Source organism: Saccostrea cucullata, unplaced genomic scaffold (assembly GCF_032062105.1).
Source record: "Saccostrea cucullata isolate Sc308-1 unplaced genomic scaffold, CSIRO_AGI_Scuc_v1 ctg378, whole genome shotgun sequence".
In the NCBI taxonomy this organism is placed as follows: domain Eukaryota; kingdom Metazoa; phylum Mollusca; class Bivalvia; order Ostreida; family Ostreidae; genus Saccostrea; species Saccostrea cuccullata.
In genome coordinates, this window is record NW_026923092.1 from 181,391 (window position 1) to 204,156 (window position 22,766).

Genomic DNA, 22,766 nt, shown 5'->3' on the forward strand with positions numbered 1-22,766 from the left:
GTGAGTCTTTGGTAAGTCTCTTGATGTCTATTTTCTCTGGAACTGCTTTATATGAATTATTTCTAGTTGCTTTTAAATGATTCTCTAGGAAGTTAGGTTGCTCTGACTTCAGAACAAAGTCTTAATCTCATGCATATGCGATAGGTCAGTGGCCTGTACACCTTTGACCACGTTTGAAATTAGAGTTATCGCAACCTAGGTATATACCTATTAATATTGAATATGTCGACCAAATTCCCTTGTTTCTCATTTATTCAATGGTAAAGCAAGAGTGCATAATACAACATTCTCTTAGATTTCTTATCTTACCTCATTCAAAATATCCAAAAAGTGAGGATCACACGCTCAAAGTCTAATTTCGATAATTAGTCTATATCTTTAAGGTATAGTAAACGTACTCAAGTATTTATAACAATAATTTGTTTTACTGCGTGCTTGTATCATGCATATTTTCTTGGTTATGAAGGGAATAGAGTGTTTGTTTCACGAGTCTTGAGCCTCTCCCCCGAGAGAAGCATTTCTAGTCGAAGGGAGCATTAACTTACAATCTAACTCTCCGTAAAGGTAAACACTGGTCGCTAGCAAATGCAAAGGTTACAAAAACACCATCGTTGTGGTTTGGTTGGTGGAATTGGTTAATGCTTTGAGATTGCACCAACTTTCACTTCGTTTTACGATTACGTTAATCCCTTATATACTCAGTAAATCTTGTTTCCTTTGTTTCTACAAAGTGAAATTTCAGTAAGGGTAAATAAACTTTAGTAATAAAAATTTATAGAATTCATAGATATTTTCCATTAAAATATTGTACTTGTTAAGCAAATATTGAATATATATTAAGGGCAAAATCGTGCAAGCTTTCAAAAAAAATTATTAAGATTCGTTCGATGTGAAAATTATGAAGTTCTAAAAAAAATCCATGTGTTCGGACTTTTTATAAATCTAAAGTATTAATGCATATTTATACAACCACTTCTAGTCTTCAAATGGGTGATGTACATGCTTTAATTGAATTTGAAAAGACGATATACGAACAATTACTTGATGAAATGGAATGTTTATATAACATTTCCGCCAACAGTTTACATTTTCTCCTCTCCATCAGAAATCATCGACAGTTGCTTAGTATTTAAAATCCAATACAGTGACAGCAAGGATCTTCTGCAGGAAGAAAAAAAAACTTGGATAATTTAACGTTCCAACACAGAAAGCTCGCATGGCAAGCTTTTCTGAATAAGTATGTATTCTTTCATTGTATTTTTCTCAATTTTCACACATCAATCAAACACCGTTGTGCAATTTGCAGGCAGCTGAATGCCCAAAGGACGTGACTGGCTTTAGTAGGATTTACCAATAGTAGGATCTGTAAATCCCTCGCGCGCTGCCCAGGCAATGATACACTGTTCATTTCATTTACGGCAATTCACGTGCACGGAGTATTTGGATGGATTGTACTCCTATCGTATAATATGCAGAGAGGAATCAGGATATTACTTACTTCATTAATTGTCGCAGCTGTTTTAGGTGAGTGAAATTGCATTTTTGCAACTGTCATGTATTAACCTAAATCAATATTAATACTTGTTATATGTTCAAAGGTTGTCAATTTGTTGAATAACATTCGTAAGAAATCAATCTGATGAATTATTCTTAAAAGTGTTAACTTGAAGTATGTGAAACGAATTGTAAATTATAAATGAGAATTCTTTTACATTCTGCTTCTTGCAAATTGCTGAGAGAATTCATTTTCATTGAAAAAAATTTCAATATTTATTTCTCTAAAAGAGTATGACGAAGTAAAAATTGAATAACGTAATGCAAAAAATATAAATTTCTAATTAGTTTTTAACCAAACTCTTAAAAGTTATCAAAATGTGCAGCTCAATATAGGAACTAAGATGACCTTTTGTAAAGCCCATTGAAAGATTTTTAAAGATGGTATTTAACGGCAAATATTTAAATAACAGATTTTTGCTGCCTTTTTAATTGGATTTGCGATCAAAATAGGAAGTGCTATTGTACGATTTACAGATGTCAAACATCGAGATAAACGCGTAAACATTGTGAAGAATGGATCAATTCAGTTTCAGAAATTGTATATCAATTGCTCGTTGATTGTATACTTAACTCTTTTTATGACTACTTTTAAGGACTTTAACTGGTTAATACAATTCTTTATAGTTTTTAGTGTAAATAATAATCTATCATAAGTTCAAAACGTCTGCTCAAACACCCCTCTGTCAATAACATATAACGCATTGGACTGTTTCTTTCACCTTTTAATCCAATGCAGTCTTAAAATGTGCAATTAAAGTGGCGGTAGGGATTTATTCTTCTTTAAGTATTGAATTGCAACGCGTTCTTCCGTTGTGCAACAATACTGTAAGTATGACACATTTTAAATGCAGTGATTAGTTAAGGTTTTCATTCGGGTCTAAATTTGGCACTAAAGATTTCATTGCATTCCATTGAAGTGTAAGCTAATTGCTCGTATTGTCTCAGTAGCTTCCAGAGATAAGGAAACGGCTATTGCAGAAACTCATTTCGTCCCTTAGTGAACTCTTTTTATTAAAAAATTCACCCCTTAGCTCACTGGGAATCGATTGATGATAATACCATTATGATGTTCTATTGAAATAATATCGTGAATATCGCTATATTTTGGCTTCTTTACAAAGTGGAAATGTACTGAAACATGGAAGGGGGTGACAAAAATATTTTATATTTATTTGTAAAGAGATAATTTGTTCTTGTTCTCTTGTGTTTTTTTTTTAATTGTGGGTTTTATCTGCAACAAGGGATATTACCAACTTTACGACCTTGCCTTTTAAGAAGACTTCTTTAATGAGCATATCTGGGGAACTTGCCATATTCATGACTAATTTGGGGCTATATTTTGGACATTTGTAGGCGATTTTTTTTAAAAAGGTGATTCATATTAATATTACAGTTTACAATGAGTGACTGTGATTTTAAAGCTATCCAGAATTTTTCCTCCAAACTGTTTTTAAACACTTTTATTTTTCTTCAAAAGTGAATAAAAAACCTCCAACAATACTTTAATTTCCTAAACCGTAAGTTTTGTCCAGGAGTATTTATTCGTTAAAAAAATACAGCTTTCTTCGAACACATAACCTAGTTATATCTAGACAAACGTTTTATCTTGTCAGAAAAAAAGAGGATTAACATCGTCTTATTAAAGTTACCATAATCCACCTTGTGTTTTTTAACGTCTTCAATTTTTTTAACAAGAATATTTGCTAGTTAAATAAAATTCCCAATCGGTCTCTGGTGTATATGTATCTACTTAGAGTTTTTGGAAAAATGCATTCCCTTTTTATTCCAAATTTTTAAGTTGAAATTAAGAAATATTAAGTACGTTTGTACATTAAATCAATTTGTTTAATGTCTGCATAGCAAAAATGGAATTGTCGTTTTTAGTGATACGGTAAAATCGAGCGGATCTAAATGAATGTTTGCTTTTCATACAGTGATACAAATTCTGCAAAAAGCAATATGATTTGGTGAAATTGATAAGCACTGGCTACCTCTTGAAAGTCTACATTGGTTTTTAAACCTATATTGGCTAATTCAAGAACATGGAGAGAACTTTTATTATCAAAGTAAACAAATTTCTAGGCTTAACATATTCTTTTTTCAATAACGCTGAAGAGAAAATAGTAAGTTTCTGTGTATTTAATTAAAGAAGAGAAAAAAGCTTTTAAGCCAAAAACAAGGTGAATGTATGGTTGAGATTCGATTAACATTGGATTCAAAGTCTTGGACTGTTTAAATTCTGTTACCCCTTTAACATTTCTGATTGTATTTTGCCGAAACCTTTATCCTTTTAATAAGATAGGAGGAGATTTTCTTATCTCTTGGAAGGCGAAGGAAAGATTACGTTGTTTTTGATCATCTGATTTTGCATCAATACCTGTGGCTTTATACAGGTTCATTGAAAGTACAGAAAACGGTTAACTTCTCAAAAACTGTCACTGAGTGAGGCTCTCAGTTTAACTATGTTTCCATTCCTCTGCTCTCTATTTTCTTAATGATAGAATATACCATTGAAAAAAAAAATACCGAAAAGACACCCAGAGCTTCGGCATTTTCAAAGATCGATTATACATACATTCCAGTTCTTATGTCCTCGTCCTTTGCATGTATCAATTGTTCATTAACTTCATTAAATAATTAGCTTTTGATCATGACGTCAATTAATGTACTATAACTCTATATGTCAAAACAGATAGACACTAGTCACTCTACAAGATGGATTGGTTGCTGCTCGTAATACATTTGACGACGGTTTTGACGTGGCAAAATTGTCACGCAGGAGGTAGGGATGCCGCAGAAGACGAGGTTGCATGTTTGTTGTCTGTCCCAACTGGTTGTTCTTCAAAAGCCTTCAAATTAGGACTCTAAATTAATATAGCTATCACGCAGATTAATGTCACTTCAGTAGAGTAATTGATAGAAAAGAACGTAAAATATAGTTAATTAAATTAACTAAAAACAATACGCCTTTTTTCTCGAAAGAGAGGGAGTAAACATTCACTGCACAGAATTAATAGGATTAATTAGTCACAAATCATTAATTAGTCACAAATCTCCTTTGTTGTTTGCATGGTTTAATTTGTCACCACATTCTGATGTATAACTTTATCAGTTGTTTTTCAGAAATAATATCACTTAATAAAAGAAATGTTCACAATATAGTACCTACACTTTAGTTGAAAAAAACTGTAGCTAGGAATAGATTTTAAATGTTCCATCCCATATAGCAACCTTTGTATTATTGTAGTGTATTAATTTGATTTTACTATAAGATTTTCATTAAATGTACAACCTTTCTAGACTCTTAATTTAAGACCAATTGAAACGGCTCATTTTATTGGTTTCCAATACGGACCAAACTTTTTGCTTTAGGTGTAATGAATAGCTGTTTATGGATAGAAATGCTACCCTTTTTATTCGTGCACGATATACAATTTATTGTGTGAGGTCGACAGCATCTAGAATCAATTTTACTTGTGTATATTTTTAAAAAATATAATGGTATAATGTACTTGTAAAAATATTTTTTTACGATGTTTTAAGGGTTGATTTTTTAAATTTTAGTAGAAATAACACGTTTAATATAAGCGGTGGTTATGTTTCACAAGAAAAAACATTGTATATGATTTTAAATTCCAAATATAATATAAGCATGCACTAAATCGTTGCAGAAAGGCATTTGCCTCTTTTATGTACACTTCTCTGCTAGTCCTTGGTGATGGTTAATTCATTTTCTATTTCTGTCAGAGAAGATTGCAGCGACATTCATATATATATACTGAGCAAAATAAGTTTAGCAATTATTTTTCAATAGGTATAATTTTAAAAATATTTTTCGAAATTGCTTTATTTTGTTTCGATCTAAAATCAATATAGAAAAAGGTAACAAAAGACACACTTCTTTTTTTAACTTGACGCGCGGAAACCGTGTCGTCCAACAGTGTGAAAATTCAACAATACAAATGGACATACTCAAAAGCACATGGTCCTGGAAGAATTTTTTACTTGAAAAGCCCTTCGAACACGCTTGTTGAAGAAAACCGGTGAAAAATTGCAAAAACGTCTAATTGGGAAACGTCCAGGACTTTTCAAAAATGAACGTGAAACAACTATAGAGATGCTAAGGCCGGTTGCTCACAAAAAGATGTTGAATACTTTCTTGTGCATCCGTTTACCATATGTCACTTTTAAACTGATCCCGGACCACTTGACATGTTTGTGATTTTCAGCGCTCAGGACGTCTACGAAAAACGACGGTTAGTCAAGATCTTTTTACTGTTGCAACGTCGAGACGTTACCGTTTCATGGCTTCTTCTAAAGTTACAGAAGAATTACGCCGTGCAACTGGACTGAGGTTATTGTGCATGTAAGAAACCAGCTAGGTTTAGCAAATCTTCGAGCTGAAAAACCTCTCGTAGCAGTACCACTAACTCAACGTCATCAACAATCCCGCCTCGCATGGGCAATGTCCGTCCGCATACCGCACACGACGAACAAGCTGTCCTTCGTCAGAATCTTTTTAAGTTATTTGATTGGCCCGCGATATCGCCAGATTTGTCAGCAATTGAACACGTTTGAGACATTCTTAGTCGTCGTTTAAGACAACAACATAACGTCAACAACGTAGCAGAACTGACCCTTGCCCTGCAGCAGGAGTGGAACCAGATCACCATGCTAGAGATACAAAACCTTATAAGGAGCCCGAGACCCCGGTGTGTTATTGTTAATGCTGCAATTGGAGGCCTTACACAATATTGAAATTCAATCTGACTTTTCAAGCCCGTATCAGTAATCAGTTTCACGATATTTTTTACAAAACAACACACAATTGTCGATAAAATTTGCCTAATTTTGTTATGTGATGACAAGTTCACTTCAAAATTTAATTTTAAGTGCTGTGTCTATTTTTTAAACTTTGTTTTATGATAAATATCTTAAATTGCTAAACTTATTTTGCTCAGTATAAATGAATGGTAGAGATGTCAATGCTTTCAAACATGTCTACCTTAAAAACAGAACAGATTCGACTTCATATAAATATAGCTAATTGACTGGTATTGAGTATGAAAATCTGTTATTTAACAGTCAGCTTTACATAAAATGGATGTTTATATAAATACAATCGATATTTATGTGTACAGATGATGCTGTTACATGTAATTGATGTTTATAAACCATTTTGCAGTAAGGAAAACTTACACCTCTTACAAAATTTATGCTAATTTGAAAATAGATATAGCGACCAGTCTAGCAATATTTTTCATCACTATTAATAATCTCAAACATATGGAGATAACGAACAATATCCAACTCAAAAGTCCATTAAAATACAAATTAGGAGCAAAGCAAACACTGACCTCCAAAACATCAGACATGGGATTAGGTATCATGGAGGAGTGAGCATCCCCCTGCCGACCAGCAACACCCGCCTTGTGCTACTTGTCATGACTGGGAAATAATGGCAAATCCGTCGACAATTCAGAACGTAAATAATGGCTTAATAAGCATGAAAAACGTCAGTCAGCATTTGACTTCATGATGAATTGTATTTACAGACAAGATCATTGTACCGACTATGATTACGAAATGATGACTTTAAACGAGACTGCTGATATGCTTGTTTCAGCAACTTGTTTGTCAATAACTTACCTCGGTAAAGAAATTGTTTATACGTAGAGAATCAACTGATAGATATAAATCCTGTATGCAAGTGATGAATGTTATTGCTGCATCTCAAATCTCGAGATTATTAGAAACATTAATAACGAAGATGCCTTTGTTTTCAATTTCCAATATTTTTGAAGGATACTTCAAAAGCTTTAAGCTTTAAGATGAAAATTAAGCTCTTTGGCTTACATATTTTCATTACATATATAGAAGGAAGAACATAAAAATTGTTATCCATAAATATCATATACGAAGTATCCTTGGTCAGAAAGGATTTATGTATTAAGAAAAAAATTTCTATTATTGTTACATTGTATTTTATCATCTTTAATTGATTTCCAAAAGTGAATTATCAATTAGGCATTTTCACATTCCGTAGTCTCCTGTTTCACTTTCTTAATTTAACCAGTTTGTTTCTCCTTAACTCTGTGTTGTAAGAAAAAGATACATATATTTAGATACTGGAAATACAAATGTGCTTTAAATCCTAAATAGTAGGCAAAAATAACACTTTACAGACCTTCATAATTTTTTTCTTTAACAATTTTTATATAAGCTTTCTTTAACGATACTTTTCTTAGGAGAATATATGTAAATACGTTTATACCTTACCAGCAGGTTGAGTACTTGACTAAATGTTAGAGTACTTTATCAGTTAGTTTTGTCAGGATTTTTCAAAAATCAAACCTCAATTGTTTATAAATATTTACAAGAAACAAAGATAATTGGACAAAGGAAATTTATGTCCTTGTATGGCTATAATTAATTTACCCCTTAAATGAAAGATGGCCTTATACTATTGATTGGGCCCTGCTCACACTGATTCATCAACACACCATCAATTACTGGAACGTGACATAATGATCATAAAACCATCTTTTATTAATAAGAAACAACTTGTTAGTAAATATGTAAGTCATGGATTACGGAATTATTTGCCAAAATCAATTTCAGGGCAGAATTATTCTGCCATGCTTTTTCTGTCTGTTAATTAATATCCCAACCCTTTTGTGAACCATTTAGAAAAGTAAATGTTTTCGTAGATGTACACATGAGTTCGTTCCTTTGATTCTTAAGAATAGAGAAATTTATATATACAAACAGTTCAACCGACTTACAAATGACTTACATCCATTATTTTTTAAATAATTATCTTTTGCACAAAAACATCTTTGCTAAAGGAGACGATCTGTTTAAAAAAAAACAATTTGTATAATAACAAGCATCGATCACCTTTTCTATAAATCACGGTTGGCCACTTATTAAAGAGCACTACGACTTATATCAATGATATTGTATAATTTATATTTCCAAGATGTTGTCCAAATGTCCACTGAAAAACTCCTTATCAAGAAGCTGCTCACCGAATACAAGGAACGTGGAATCATGGGAAGACCAGTAGAGCGTCACCAAGAGATCCTAACCGTCAAGTTTGGACTGAGTCTGATACAGATTCTGGATCTGGACGAGAGAAATCAAGTACTGACAACCAACGTATGGGTCACTTACGTAAGTGTAAAAAGATATCTGTTCTGTACCACAAGACTAACCTGAAAAACAGTCTATGAGAATGCTTTCTCAAAACACTGGACTGCTTTAGGGTTACTGCTGGACTGATCTGGGACGCTTTCTGTCAGTTCGGTTAGTACTGTATGTGTCATCATCGCACTACTTAAGATGACGTAAGATAATAAAGATTTAAAGGGGAAGTTGTATTGCATCATAATACATTTACCATGATTTAAACTGTTTTTCTCCTGTTCAAAGGCATAGCGACGAAATGCCAAGAATTAGTAGCTATGTTAAACTCATTTTGCAAATTGACTGACAACCTCCTTCGACACTTAGTTTGCTTTCAAAGGTGTAGATGAAAGCAATCGTTAGTCCTCCCCAGACTTCACACATTTTAAGCTAAAGAACACTGCCACTTGGTAATAAAACTTACTGCAAAATATTGTATGAAGTTTTTGCCACTTAATTTAAACAATTTTCTTTTTACGCTCATATTACATCAGTCTTATTATTCTTACAATTCTGGCTATTCGAAGCTCGTTTTTGCTTAACTTCTTGTATAAAATTATTAAAAACACAATTGAGTGAAACTGTCATTTATTCAAATTACAAATGACTAAGAATAAAATCTATAATACATATTACAAAAAGTTATATAACAATAAATTGGCTGTGCTTAAAACAAAATATACAGTTAATCACAAATTGACTAATTAAACATACAGATTAGTCACATGACATAAATTTTTCTAATCACATGACACAAAAATAACCCATCCAACAATATAATGGTAAAAAACACTTAAAAAGCAAAAAGGTGGTGCACAAAAAGGCCAGCGCACCAAATTAAACAAATTTCCATTTTGTTTACATTCTTCAATATAAACAAGTTATACAGTGTTAACAGGTAAATTCATCAAAATAGGGTGGTGGAGGGGAAGAGGTGGTTGCTGAAAATTTGTGTGGCTTCTTCTCCGATAAAAAATGGCTAGAGTGAATTAACCACGTGATACGTATAATTTCATTTGATTGGTCCAAACTATAAAATCTAGCTGTAAATGCAAGGGGCACCCGAAAGGGAAACAATTAAATGAAAAATTACATAAGTTAAAAAAAAAATATATAAAATTTTGTATATGAAACAATTTATTGTACCGATAAATGTTTATTTATATCCACAAATTTTCCTGATAATGCGACAAGACAATTCTGGCTATTCGAAGCTCATTTTTGCTTAACCTCTTGTATAAAATTATTAAAACACAATTGAATGAAACTGTCATTTATTCAAATAACAAATGACTAAGAATAAAATCTATAATACATATTACAAAAAGTTATATAACAATTAATTGGCTGGGCTTAAAACAAAATATACAGTTAATCACAAATTGACTAGTTAACCATACAGATTAGTCACATGACATAATTTTTTCTAATCACATGACACAAAAACAGCCCAGCCAATAATATAATGGTAAAAACACTGAAAAAGCAAAAAGGTGGTGCACAAAAAGGCCATAAAGGAAGGAACATGCTGCATAATAGCATGTGACTTACTGTGCCACTTTCTTTGATGAAGAATTTATCATAACCTGCGCAATCCATCGTGGTCGTATACTGTATTTTAAACTCTTGGTCAGTAAAATTTTTTGGTAAATATTTTAGTTGCACCCGTCCACCTCTGGATAAACATTGAATACATAGTTATATAAATAAAGAGTATAGTATTATGTCCCAAATTAGAGTTCCCTTGCAGAAATATAACTAATATCTGAGAATCTCCTTGGCTTTCTCAGTAGCTATAACCATATACTTGATAATTGCGGTTACAATATCACCAGACTTAATGCTTGATATTAACAAGTTTACTTCCAAGCACAGCAATTCCCACTTAAATTCATGTGAGGGAGCAAATTACCTGAATGTGGTTTATAAATATTGATTTAAAAGTATGAATTCATATACATGTATTTATAAGAAACTCAAAAGTACGAAAACGTACATGTTCCACAAAAACACTCCATATCATCCAAAAGATATCAGTGAACATAAAGCCAAGCATTGATTGACCATTGTCAATCTTGTTCTTGCAGCAATATGTGCACATTAATCAATCGAAGAAGAAATGGCATACCTTGTTCAATATCTTTTTGAATAGTCTATTTACAATATTAATAGATATCGTACCTTGATCGGAATTTCTTTAAATAGATATTGTGACACCCTATGAAAAGAATGTTGCTTCTCTTCTAAAAATATTAACTTTATCTCGATCTACCCTAAGAACATTGTTCAAACATATATGCTATCTTTAAATGAAGCAGACTCGAACACGCATCATCCATTTCATTTCTCTCTGATTGCATTTCTTGGACGTTCTTAGCAAATTATGTTGCTCGTGATAAAAAGTAGCTGTTTGATCATGTTATTTGGTTTCCTCGTCCATCATTTTATTAGTGTCGAACTTCGAAATAAGAGTATCATTAGACACTTTTGGCAACGTTCAGAACTAATTGAATCCCGAAAGATTTCGTTTTAACACCGTATTCAAGTTTGTCAATAGAACTTTTTCACTCTTTTTATGTAACTGTGCTGGACAATATGTATATTTTACATGGCAATCTTAAAACTCTTTAGACATTTGAAAGCAAAATTTTGAACATTGAAATAAGACGTAGCAAAGTACAAAAAAACATTTGAAATGCTTGTATATCTGTAAAAATTGTATTATTAATCCCAGTGGATCTACAAAATGAAATTAGGGAAAACTTTGGAAAAAAATATAATGGACGAAAATGTGACCCGAGATATGCCGTGATAACGATATTTGTTTGTAAACAAGCCTGACATGCTTTATTAAATATTGAAAACTGTGTTATGCTATATGCGAGGGTGTTTTGTTTATGTTCTTTCAGGTTTGAAGCTTTCTTGAAACAGAGTGGCTGATAGTGACAAATGAGATTCTTTACTGCTAATATTTAATATTTTATATACTTCGTCGATCAAATAATTGATTATTTTACAAAATGGCTTTTTATGGCCGTAAAGGACTGGAATATGAAAAGAAAAAGATGAATGACTACCGTGTATTTCAGTTATCATTCAAATGCTTTGAAATTAGGTATTGTGAAGAAATAAGATTGCTATCATTTTGTCTCATCTTGCAAAGGAGAAATAAATGATTGCTATTAATCTTTAATTTTAATGTTTTAAACTTTTTCACAGCAATGGAAGGATATTTATATGACTTGGAATCAATCTGAATATGACAACATCACAAAGATCAGAGTTCCAAAGGGCAGCATTTGGGAACCCGATATAAAACTGTACAACTAGTAAGTTTTCATGACGTAAATCACAGTGATAACATTATTTGGAAAACTTTGTTATGGTTACATAATGTTAAATAAAAATAATTAGATCTTTTTCGAGCTGCATCTAAATTATACTCACAGCATGATTTATCATAGTAGGCATTTTATACATGAAATGGTCCAAACGCATCTGATTTGTAGATTACATTTTGTGCTCAAACCTGGTACGGAACTGGGTGTAAATGTGGACGCCATTTACACAAAGTTAATTTGATTTTCAATTTTTAGCGCTGATGAGAGAATGGAGGAGAGAAGAGACGCCAATATGGTTATTGAAAGCGATGGAACCGTGCTATGGATTCCACAAGCAATCTTTAAAAGTGTCTGTAAAATAGACATTATGTACTTCCCGTTTGATATGCAGACTTGTAAACTAAAATTCAGTACATGGAGCTACGATGGCGGACAAATCGACTTAAAGGAGCTGTACGGGGTCGAAACTGGATTTGAATTGTCAGACTACGTGGAGAGCAACGAATGGAATGTCCTTGGATCTGGCGTCGACAGAAACGTCATCACTTACGCTTGTTGCCCGGATGCTCCTTACGTCGACATTACCTTCTATATTCGAATTAAACGAAAACCTGCATTTTATAATTACATTTTAATTCTTCCTTGTATTCTTCTGTCATCTCTAACATTGGTGCTTTTTTGGCTGCCACCAGAGTCACCTGCGAAAATGCAATTAGGTATAAGTTATTATATTTATATAGTACAAAAGACATCGCCTTTTTATGTTTTTGGATAAAAATATGTGCTTTGTATATTCAAGCTCTTTCATACAAAACAATTTTTTCATCTTGCGTTTTGTGGTGTTATTGTGACTAGAACATGAGATGGAGATTGATGAAGATATAACATGAGGTAAAGCAATCTTGTTCTATTTTCAGGAATGAATATATTTGTCGCATTCTTTGTCTTACTTCTTCTCCTCAACGAATCAACTCCTCCGGCATCGGCTTCTATACCTCTGATCGGTACTCTTTCATTTTAATAATTATCATGCAGCACAAAGTTTCATTAAAAAGACAAAGAGTCATCACTTAGATTTTCATTTAGGTTGAGAAAGATAAAAGAATGATTTAATTTAGATGGCAATGAAATATGTTCTCTCAGACATTTTTTCTAGATAGATAAGATAATAACTGTAACTATAATCGATCTGATGTGTATACATTAAATCTTACAAATGTTTGAAATTAGTTTTTTTAATGTTTGATACATAATGATCTTTTTCCAGGTGCTTACTATTGTCTGAACATGATTATGATTACTCTATCCACCTTCTTATCCGTTGTCATTGTAAATCTTTACTTCCGGGGGTCAAAGTCACGTGTCCCAAGACCTATAAAAACGGTAAGTTTCGAACTCTTCTAAAGGGAAACTAAACAGAATTTTTTAAATGTTTACATCTTCTTCTTTTTTTTTGAGTTCTATATACTTAAAAATTTTGCTCTAAAGTTATAGATGAACGAAATTTTGACATGAAATAAGCATAAAGACATATTGTACATTGATATGAATGTTTATACCCCAATTGAAAAGCGGGAGGGTAAATAGTGCGGGGGTATCATTTAGTGAGCTCATTTCTCATAGTACCTCTAGTTTGTTTTGAGATTGTTGGACTTCTCTTAGAACGCACTGATTTGCACTAGTAATAGACTAAAGATTGGTCTCTCATTGACCGATGACTACTACAGGTTCAATAATTATACACAAGCATACAAATAAGACTGTTTGCTAGACTCATAAAATGGCAACCTATATTACAGAATAATAGAAATTGCTTGTCCAGACCCATAAACTGGTCGGGTCACTTCCATTATTTCTAGACATTATAAGACTTCAGATGGTGGTAACGACCTTCTGATTCATTAACCGATTTTGGCATGCCATTTGGTTATACATATGTATATAGAAGTTGTTTATTACATGTTCTTCCCTTGTTTTTTTTTAAAAAGAGAAATATGTTTTTCCCTAACAAAACAAGCCCTTTTGTAATCTGGGGTATACACTATACTTCGATTAAAAACTATGATAAAAAAAAATGCCACATTTCAGTCACTAGATTTGTTTTTCTCTGGAAAAAATGATTCACCCTGAAAGACAGGACCACTAATTAATTACAGGTTCTATGGAAGAAAATCAAAGAAATTTGCATTATTGTAGTAATTATGATTTAACCTCCTAATAGGAACTAAAATATTCTAATGAAGAATTTTTGTGAGCTTGCATGTTCTGTTCAATAAAAGAAATATTTTTGATTATTATTTTTTTTATACGTATGAGCAAAATGACAATTGCTTAAAATATCAATTGTGCTTAATCCAGAAATGGATAAAATATATAATCTCTAATTAGATCTTATAATGGCTGTCGTGTTTTATTCGATTTGTTAAGCGTTTTTTGCACACTGAATTTGATTACGAAAGTCCCATCTACCAGATGAATACATAGGGCTCACGGCCGGTGTGACCGGTCTTAAAGGTTAGGGATGCTCACACATGCTATGCACCTAATCCTAAGATGTTGTTTGGACATAGCAGTTACCAATGATTAGTATAAAAATATTTTCATGATTTTCAGATAATGGTTGACTACATAGCAAGAATAATGTGCATGCATGAACAAGTGAAGACAAAAAAGAAAAGTGGACAAGAAAGCAATGGAATTGTTGTCAGAGGAGGTAACCGAAAGGATAAAAATGGAAAGTATGACAAAGTGGGATATTATGAAATGCAAGCCGAAAATAGCTGGAAAGAGCAACCGAATGGCGTGTTGAATAATGAACAAACGAATTTCTGTGAACAGGATAAAAACGAGATGTCTAGCAGTTTGTCCGGACATTTTGATACTATGTCCAGTGACGTGAAAGAAATCAAAACATATCTTAAGAAGATGATTGATAAAATCACCGACAAAGATGCCAAAGAGGTGATAGCCAGAGAATGGAGAATTGTCGCCCTTGTTCTGGATAGACTTTTCTTCTTTTTGTACTTTTTCGCCATAGTGATCTCCGTCTGTCTTGTGTTTGAGAATGTATTGTTTGATACAACCGATTATTCACAACAGAAACATAATCAATAACATAATAATATGCTGATTTTTTCATGATATTCTGTTTACATGAAGGTGATTCGTCCAAATATCAAGATATGATGTGTATTTTCTTTCATGTATTTTGTCCAACAGATCGAGTTTGTTAATATTACTATCAGCAATTTTTATAAGAGTATTTTTTTTTAAATATGTGAACTATCATCATGTTAAAAAAAAATTGACAGTATCCATTTTCAATTTGAACCATTTCAAGACATGCCAAAAAAAGTTGAGTCTCAAGGTATTATACTTTGATCCAAAGAACCAGGGGGAAAATAATGTTACCGTCACTGTGTTGACAGAAGCGGTCTTTTTAAGATGGTTGTACATTTTATGTAAATATTTTCTGTAATAGATGTTTACTGCTTTTAGCAGTTGTTCATAACAGCTCTTCCATCCAGTGTTCACTCACTATAGAATTTGTTTTTGTTTAGCACCGAGTGTTAGATGCAATTTTATTACAAAACGCAAGACATTTTCAATGCAATAATTTAAATGATTCGTTTTATACGCATGCTAGTAATTATACAACTGTTAGTCTGTCCGAATTTGATAGCACTAAACGCATTACTCAAGAGTCATTATATTTTTTGTTCAGTGCATGTTATGTCTTATACTAAGAATACAAAATGTACAATTGCACTTATATAATGTTTAATGATATGAAATTGAATACAACATATGAAATATTATTAATAAAATACTATAAATCACTATTTAGCAGACTAATTTTTTTTAATTCATAAAAGAATGAAAAATGTTTCAAAGGAAAATTAGGTAAAAAAAAAAATACATGGAGAGAAGCAGTCAGCATAAAGATGTATAAACGACGTTATTTTTTTTTCATCCCTACTATGAATCAGTTTATCTCTTTGACCTTGAAATAAAACATACCAGAGAGTCTGTCACATCTGTTTCATATTTTGATATTTTGCTTGAAAAAAAAGACGCTATTGGTAACCCTTTCTGAAACTATAAAATTAACTTGATGGATTCAATTTTTCTATCGTTAACTTCCTTTATTTATGGAGAAATGTTCCAATAACACCCGGCGTTTTATGTGTCCTATTTGTTTAGATACGCTATAGTATGTTCCACATACGAACGATTTCTTAAACGCAGTTATGATAAGGCTGTCCGAAGGCCTAAAATGCCTTAAAAGTATACATTTTCTTTTGAACTAGACTTTAATTCAAATATGTGATCCTTGTTTGAAATTGCAGTCAACTTGAGATAACAGTTTAATCAGGTATTATAATAAAGTATTTCGGTGATGTCACATGACTGTGTTGATCACGTGACGGACATTTATGATATTCTTAAATGTTGCACAAAAATTGCTTCGGCACAAGTGCAAAACAAAATTATTGTGCAAAGTTTGTTACATAGATCAATTCATCATGATCTCTGGTACATAAAAAGTGCTGGGGGCAGGTTTAATTTTTACTTCTTAAGAAAATATTTTACGATAAATTCAACTTTCCAACACAAGAAGGGGTATTTTCCACTCTTTATCGCGATTTATACAGAAATGGATAAAACTACATACGATCCCCCAGCAAAATCCAGTTAGAAGACATAATTCTCTTTTAGATTCACGCAGAATATCTTCAATTTATCCTTGTCTTTCAATTGTGCCAGTCAAATATAAACACGATTAATTAATTCTAACTCTGTCTACGGACGTGTAACGGGAGCATTTCATACATAAATATGAAGTATGAGAGTACTAGTATCTACCGTTTAAAAGTTATGGCCAAAGTAAAAATTTTGCGTTTTTGTGTAAAATGGGACAAACTCGAAGGTAAAGATCAAAAGGTCAAATTTGGTGGTACCCAAAGTAAGGTCTTGTCACAAGGAATACACATATAAAATATGAAAGTCTTAGCTCCAATAAATGAAAAGTTATGAACAAGGTTAAAGTTTTTGCGGACAAACAGACCTCCAGAGAGATAGACAGACAGACATACAGACGGACACGATAAAATTATATACCCCCGAATCTTCGATTACGGGGACATAAAAAGAAATGATCTTCAATTAACTTTTCATATTTTGATACAGTATAAAGAAGACGTTACAAAAATGAAAATGTTTGTTCTGATTTTCATATTAAATTCTCTGAAAAATATACTCAGAACTGAGTAAAAGAGTGGAGTAAAACAAGAATGAAGAAATGTAATGAATACTGTGTGCTAAATCAAAAGGTTATGTCTACATGTATAGTTTTTGCATTGGAATGTGTATTTTACACTAGCCCATAGCTTTACAGAGTATATTTTTAGGTGCTATACCCATCCCACCCCCTTACTTATTTCGGAGTAAGTCGATTATCAACAAAAGCAACAACAAAAAAAACTACCCTATCTTTATTTTTCCATAAGGAGAGACTAAAAATAAGCTTAAAATAATCTACTATGCTACTAATTTTCAACTGTTACTTTGCCACTGACAATACTTTCAAGTATACCCCCACCAACATTTAAAGTATGCTTTAATCATGGCGAAGTAAATTGTGATATGATAGTACTTGTGTGAAGGCTTAACTTCCTTTCAATATTTTATCTAGAGTCTCTTTCAGTATTATTAAAAGGTATAGAGTTTTATTTATATTTTTGCTTTTTTTTTTTTTTTTTAGATTTAACGTAATGTTTTCCTCCTATGGAATGCCATATACGACAGCCAACTTCTTACTGCCAACTGCTGACTGCTTACTGCCAACTGTCAGCTGCTTACTGCCAACTGCCACACATATTTGAATAAATTTTTATTTTTATATTGATATTTATGTAAATTTATAAAAAAGGCGCGGATCTATAGGACATTTTTTCCAAGTGGGTCACTCTGGTAAAAAAAAATCCAACCCAGAAATTTCTTGACAAGAAAAAAAATACGTAAAGTCCTTTCCTAAATGTGAAAATTTATTTCGGCCGGGGAGAGGGGTTCTTATGCGTCATACCTTCATGTGTATGACATTACCTTCATGTGTATGACATTTTTCATACCAACTTATCACGAAGCCCTGCCCCCTTTTTTTCCCAACATTACCATTACTATTGAAGATGTATATTGAAAGGATTCTTCCCCCCCCCCCCCACTTCTTACCATAGTATAAAGATATTATGGATTTGTAGTATTGTGTGGAAAAAAATGTAAGTGAAAGGTAGTTGGCCTTAAAAAAAGTTAGCCACCTACAACCCCCCCCCCCACCCACCCCCACGAAATATGATTTTCGAGTTTGGGCTATTTCCTTTTCTGTTTTGTTTTTTTTGTTTTGTTTTGTTTTGTTTTTTTTTTTTTGCTTGTCAACTTTTTCAGGTAAGGAAAAAAAATTTGTCTGGTTGCCCCCCCCCCCCCCCCCCGCCACTTTCAAAAACGATGCTACGTGCCTGCATTATTATACATACAGAGATATACATCTTTAATTTGAGGAAATTTTTAACTATAGAATATAATGGAAAACGGAAATTTATTTTCAAAACATCTTTCTCTGCGAAACGACAAATCTTTATTATTATTATTCTCTCTTCAAAGGTTTTGTTGTCTCCGGGGGAGGGGGGGGGGGTCTTTAAAGATTAAAAGCAGAAAATAGTCATTTTATTACCTATTTCAAATAGGAAAACAAACAAAAATAATAAACAATGTACTTTATCAACTGCATATATTGAATATTACATAAGATAAAACCTACTGGTCATTTTATTCAATTCAATTTTACCAGGGAAACCCCCTTTGAAAAAAATTCCTGGATCCGTGCCTTTTTTCCCTTCTTTTTGTGAAAATTCATATAAATATCGATACAAATATAAAATTTATTCATATGTGTGTGGCAGTTGGCAGTAAGCAGCTGACAGTTGGTAGTAAGCAGTCAGCAGTTGGCAGTAAGCAGTTGGCTGTCGTATATGGCATTCCATATCCTCCCCTTTCATTGTCAAATAGGATTTGCCAAACTTATACAAGCTAAAAGTTGAAACGAAGGAAAAATTAATTTTTCCTATTAAAGAGTATTTAAACCTGATTGTTGAATGGTTTGATTTCTAAAAACAAGTGGAATATCACTCTTTAAGTAATCATTAAAAGGAGGAATATTGAAAAGAAATTTTATTTACTTGACAATAAAAAAATCTCTTTTCAAACACAATTTTAGCATTGAAAGACTACGTGAATCTCTTAATTCTTAATTTCTCACTTGAAAATGCTCAATGCAAGTCTGGTTGTTCTACCGAGGGGGGGGGGTATAAAAAGAATATGTATTTGCAAAGATTTAATATCTTTAAATATATTGTGATAGTCTGCAGGTATAGGATGGAACATATGAAAAATATACAGCATCGAGGCGTCCTGTCATCCATTTCTATTTTTATTCACTCGTCCGAATGAAACCTTATTAATTCGAACAAATTACTTATTTGTACGCACCGATATTAATTCGTCTGCTTCAAATTTCTACTTTTTCCCAACAATTTTTTTTTTCTGAAACAACGTATCAATGGAGTCAGTAAAGAAAAAAAATTATATTCATAAATTTCATCTCCAGCGTGCGTTTGATCCATTTACATGTACCATCTTTGATTTTCTAGGTTTGCTCCTTTATCAGAGAAATGAAGATTAATTGATTGATTGTTAATTGCTTAAAACTGATTTGTCAATATTTCGACAGAGAGAAATGAGGAACTTTATTACCCCTACGTGCTAAGAAGAACAAAGATCAAATCTATTCGAACAAATGCATGAATTATTCGAAGAAAGAACAATTATAATACACAGCATATTTTTCCCTTTCACCTGTTATAAATTTTGTATCACTTTAAAGGGGGTCATTTTTCAATGGCGGTCAATTTTTGTTATAAAACTAACATATAATAATGACCCCTAGGACTCTTTGTCTACAAAAAAATGATTTTTTTTCTACGGGTAGGGGGTCATTTTTTGTTGTTGAAAAATGACCCCCGGTCATTATTCGATGGGGGTCATTATTCGTCATTACACAGGACCTCTCCCTACGAAAATAGGATTTTCGAGTTCAGGCACCCTCTTTCTCTTAGTGGAACACGTTGAACCATCTCTCTCTCTCTCTCATTCAGTGTTCAATCATGCTCTATTGACCAGCACTGGTTGGTCACGTGGCCTAGGACTGGGTAACAATTCGCCAGACTGATATTGGAAGCCTAGCTATTCAGTAGCAGTTAATTGCGATTGCATTTGCAAAGCTATCTATACGACTTACAAGCATTCCTTCTTCATTCAACGACGAGAATACAGCAAGAGATTCCTTCAGATTGAGGTAGATCTAAGTTTATTTATGTTGTTTTCTAAATTAACTATTTCTAGTTTATACAGCGTTCTGTTGAAAATGGTGAGTACTCAATCATTCCCGCCATTTCTGGTCACTGTCCGAGAAGTCATCGATCATGACCTAATATAGACTCTTTATTTACAAATATGCGTTGCCATATTGCTATACTTAATTATTTAAAAAAATTTAAATATGTGTAAAACAGCTTGAATATGAAAGTGTAGTCTATGCATGAAAAGGAAAAAGACAACATATGTAATGTCTACGCATGCGCATATTGAAAAAAAATGCCGGGAAAACCGGGGGAAATATATCACAGTAAAACTTAAATTTAAAATAAATTGTTCATTGCTTGTAGATAAAAGTTAAATTTCTCAGTATGAATAATAGTAATTAATTAAAATTCTGATGTTGATGGCTTAAGTGTTTGAAGTTGGATTTCAATAAAGGGTATATCCCAGTCGGGGATCCAGGATTTTTTTCTAAGGGGGGGGGGGCACCCTCTAGATCCGCGTATGTATCCAAATTGTTAGTTCCAACTCTCATGCAGTGGAACACATTCCTTTAAAGATAAAATGATAGTACTTTTAAAGATTCATATCTTTGACTTTTCTTACCAATTTTACATGGATACACGTTTTATGGTGGGGGGGGGGTGTGTTACAATGTCATTTTCTTGGATAAGTATATGTATTTATTAGGCCATAATAAAAATATTCCTAGATTCTCATCCCTGCCCGGCCCGATTTTATACCCCCGCCTCGATTTTTTTTTAATTTCTGTTTTTCTTCGTCTTAATTCTGATCGGGATCGATATTCATCTACCATTCTACTTTCGTTTTAAATCCCGCGAAAGTTGACATGATTTTGACAGCTGAAAAGATGGTAATTGCTGTATTATGTTCTCCTTCGTTTCACTCATCCGAACATAAAATATTTCTATTCTAAGTACTTAGAAAATAAATAACAGAACACAGATATAAAGTATGTTGAGCGCCTATCAACCAGTTTATTCGCATATATGTACAATTAACACGCGACTTTAAGTAGCGATGCACTGGATGATGACCCCAAGAAATATATCCAAAATTCCAAATACAATCTATCTGCAAAATACAATGAAATATGTCTTGATTATACAATATATATATATATATCAAAGTAATTCAAAAAAAGCGTGTTCGAAATCTGGTTGATTATTGCTCGTCGATGACCGCTTTACGCCTGACCAACTTCTTATATACTATGACCAAACAACTACCCTTAATTGTGCTTACGCGTATAAATTAATCCCCACATACAACTAATAGAAATTGATTTATGTTCTCCTTCGTTTCACTCATCCGAACATAAAATATTTCTATTCTAAGTACTTAGAAAATAAATAACAGAACACAGATATAAAGTATGTTGAGTGCCTATCAACCAGTTCGAACACAAAGGTTGGGTATATCATTAACCTACAAAAGAAATTAAAGAATTCATAACCCAAGATTCAAAGTAACAGCGAGTTTGTTATTTAAACTATCTGAAATGTAACCATCTTTAGCATTCTCCGAACGCCATCTGCCATGAGCTTTAAAAAGTCTATCTGGAATATTGTTATTAGCTGCTGCAGTTGCTCCACCACTTCTCAAAGTATGTAAACCATACTCTTTAAAATCTACACACACACTTTTAAGAGCATCTAGAAGAAGCTCTCTAGCTCTAGTATAAGTTAAAGGTTTATTTGATTTACACAACTTATAAACATTGTCCTTTTTGAAAAATGTAACCGCTCTAAAAATAAAATCATTAGACTGAAAAGCAAGACCAGCTAATGATATGTATTTTTCAAGATAAGAAACAGGACAAAGCTTATTACCTGTTTTCGCTATAACAACAATATTACCTTGCCTGAAAATATCCGTTTTGCTTTTTTCAACTCTAATTTCAACATGTGAACCTGATTCATGAAACTTAATGTCACACATTCGAATATTCACGAGTTCATCATATCTTAAGAAACCTGCATAACCTAATAACAACATACATACCAATCTCGAATGATATAAATTTTCTAACTGCGGAAATTTATCCATTATTTTATCTAAAATCTCAGGTGTAATAGGTTTCTTCTTAACTACAGGTTTCGATAACAATCTCTTCCCTCCTTCTAAAATCAAATTTACAAGGTTGTCTGCACATGGATTATTACAAAGATTAATATGATGTGCCCATTGAATACTATAATATGCCGCATTAATGACTGCAACTGA

At 32.5% G+C, this 22,766-nt stretch overlaps 1 protein-coding gene across 3 annotated transcripts; it reads left to right on the forward strand.

Annotated features, from left to right (window-relative positions):
* The first annotated feature begins 1,309 nt into the window (after positions 1-1,309).
* On the forward strand, positions 1,310-15,930 carry LOC134263149 (neuronal acetylcholine receptor subunit alpha-10-like). 3 transcript variants are annotated; one of them, XM_062745459.1, is made up of 8 exons: positions 1,444-1,524; positions 4,250-4,339; positions 8,540-8,733; positions 11,965-12,074; positions 12,342-12,802; positions 13,004-13,090; positions 13,354-13,469; positions 14,700-15,930. In XM_062745459.1, exons 2-8 carry the CDS (start codon positions 4,273-4,275, stop codon positions 15,198-15,200), a joined length of 1,536 nt encoding a protein of 511 aa, XP_062601443.1. In that variant the 5' UTR covers positions 1,444-1,524; positions 4,250-4,272; the 3' UTR covers positions 15,201-15,930. The 3 variants fall into 3 exon arrangements, with proteins under 3 accessions (XP_062601445.1, XP_062601443.1, XP_062601444.1); XM_062745460.1 differs by lacking the exon at positions 1,444-1,524 and adding an exon at positions 2,283-2,382; XM_062745461.1 differs by lacking the exon at positions 4,250-4,339 and having other exon boundaries at positions 1,310-1,524.
* The last annotated feature ends 6,836 nt before the right edge of the window (positions 15,931-22,766 follow it).

Excerpts from the sequence above, each read along its gene's own strand:
- LOC134263149 (XM_062745459.1), top strand. The coding sequence starts at position 4,273 with ATGGATTGGTTGCTGCTCGTAATACATTTGACGACGGTTTTGACGTGG. Across the intron at positions 8,734-11,964 it reads CCAACGTATGGGTCACTTAC|CAATGGAAGGATATTTATAT; the intron begins GTAAGTGTAAAA and ends ACTTTTTCACAG. Across the intron at positions 13,470-14,699 it reads TCCCAAGACCTATAAAAACG|ATAATGGTTGACTACATAGC; the intron begins GTAAGTTTCGAA and ends CATGATTTTCAG.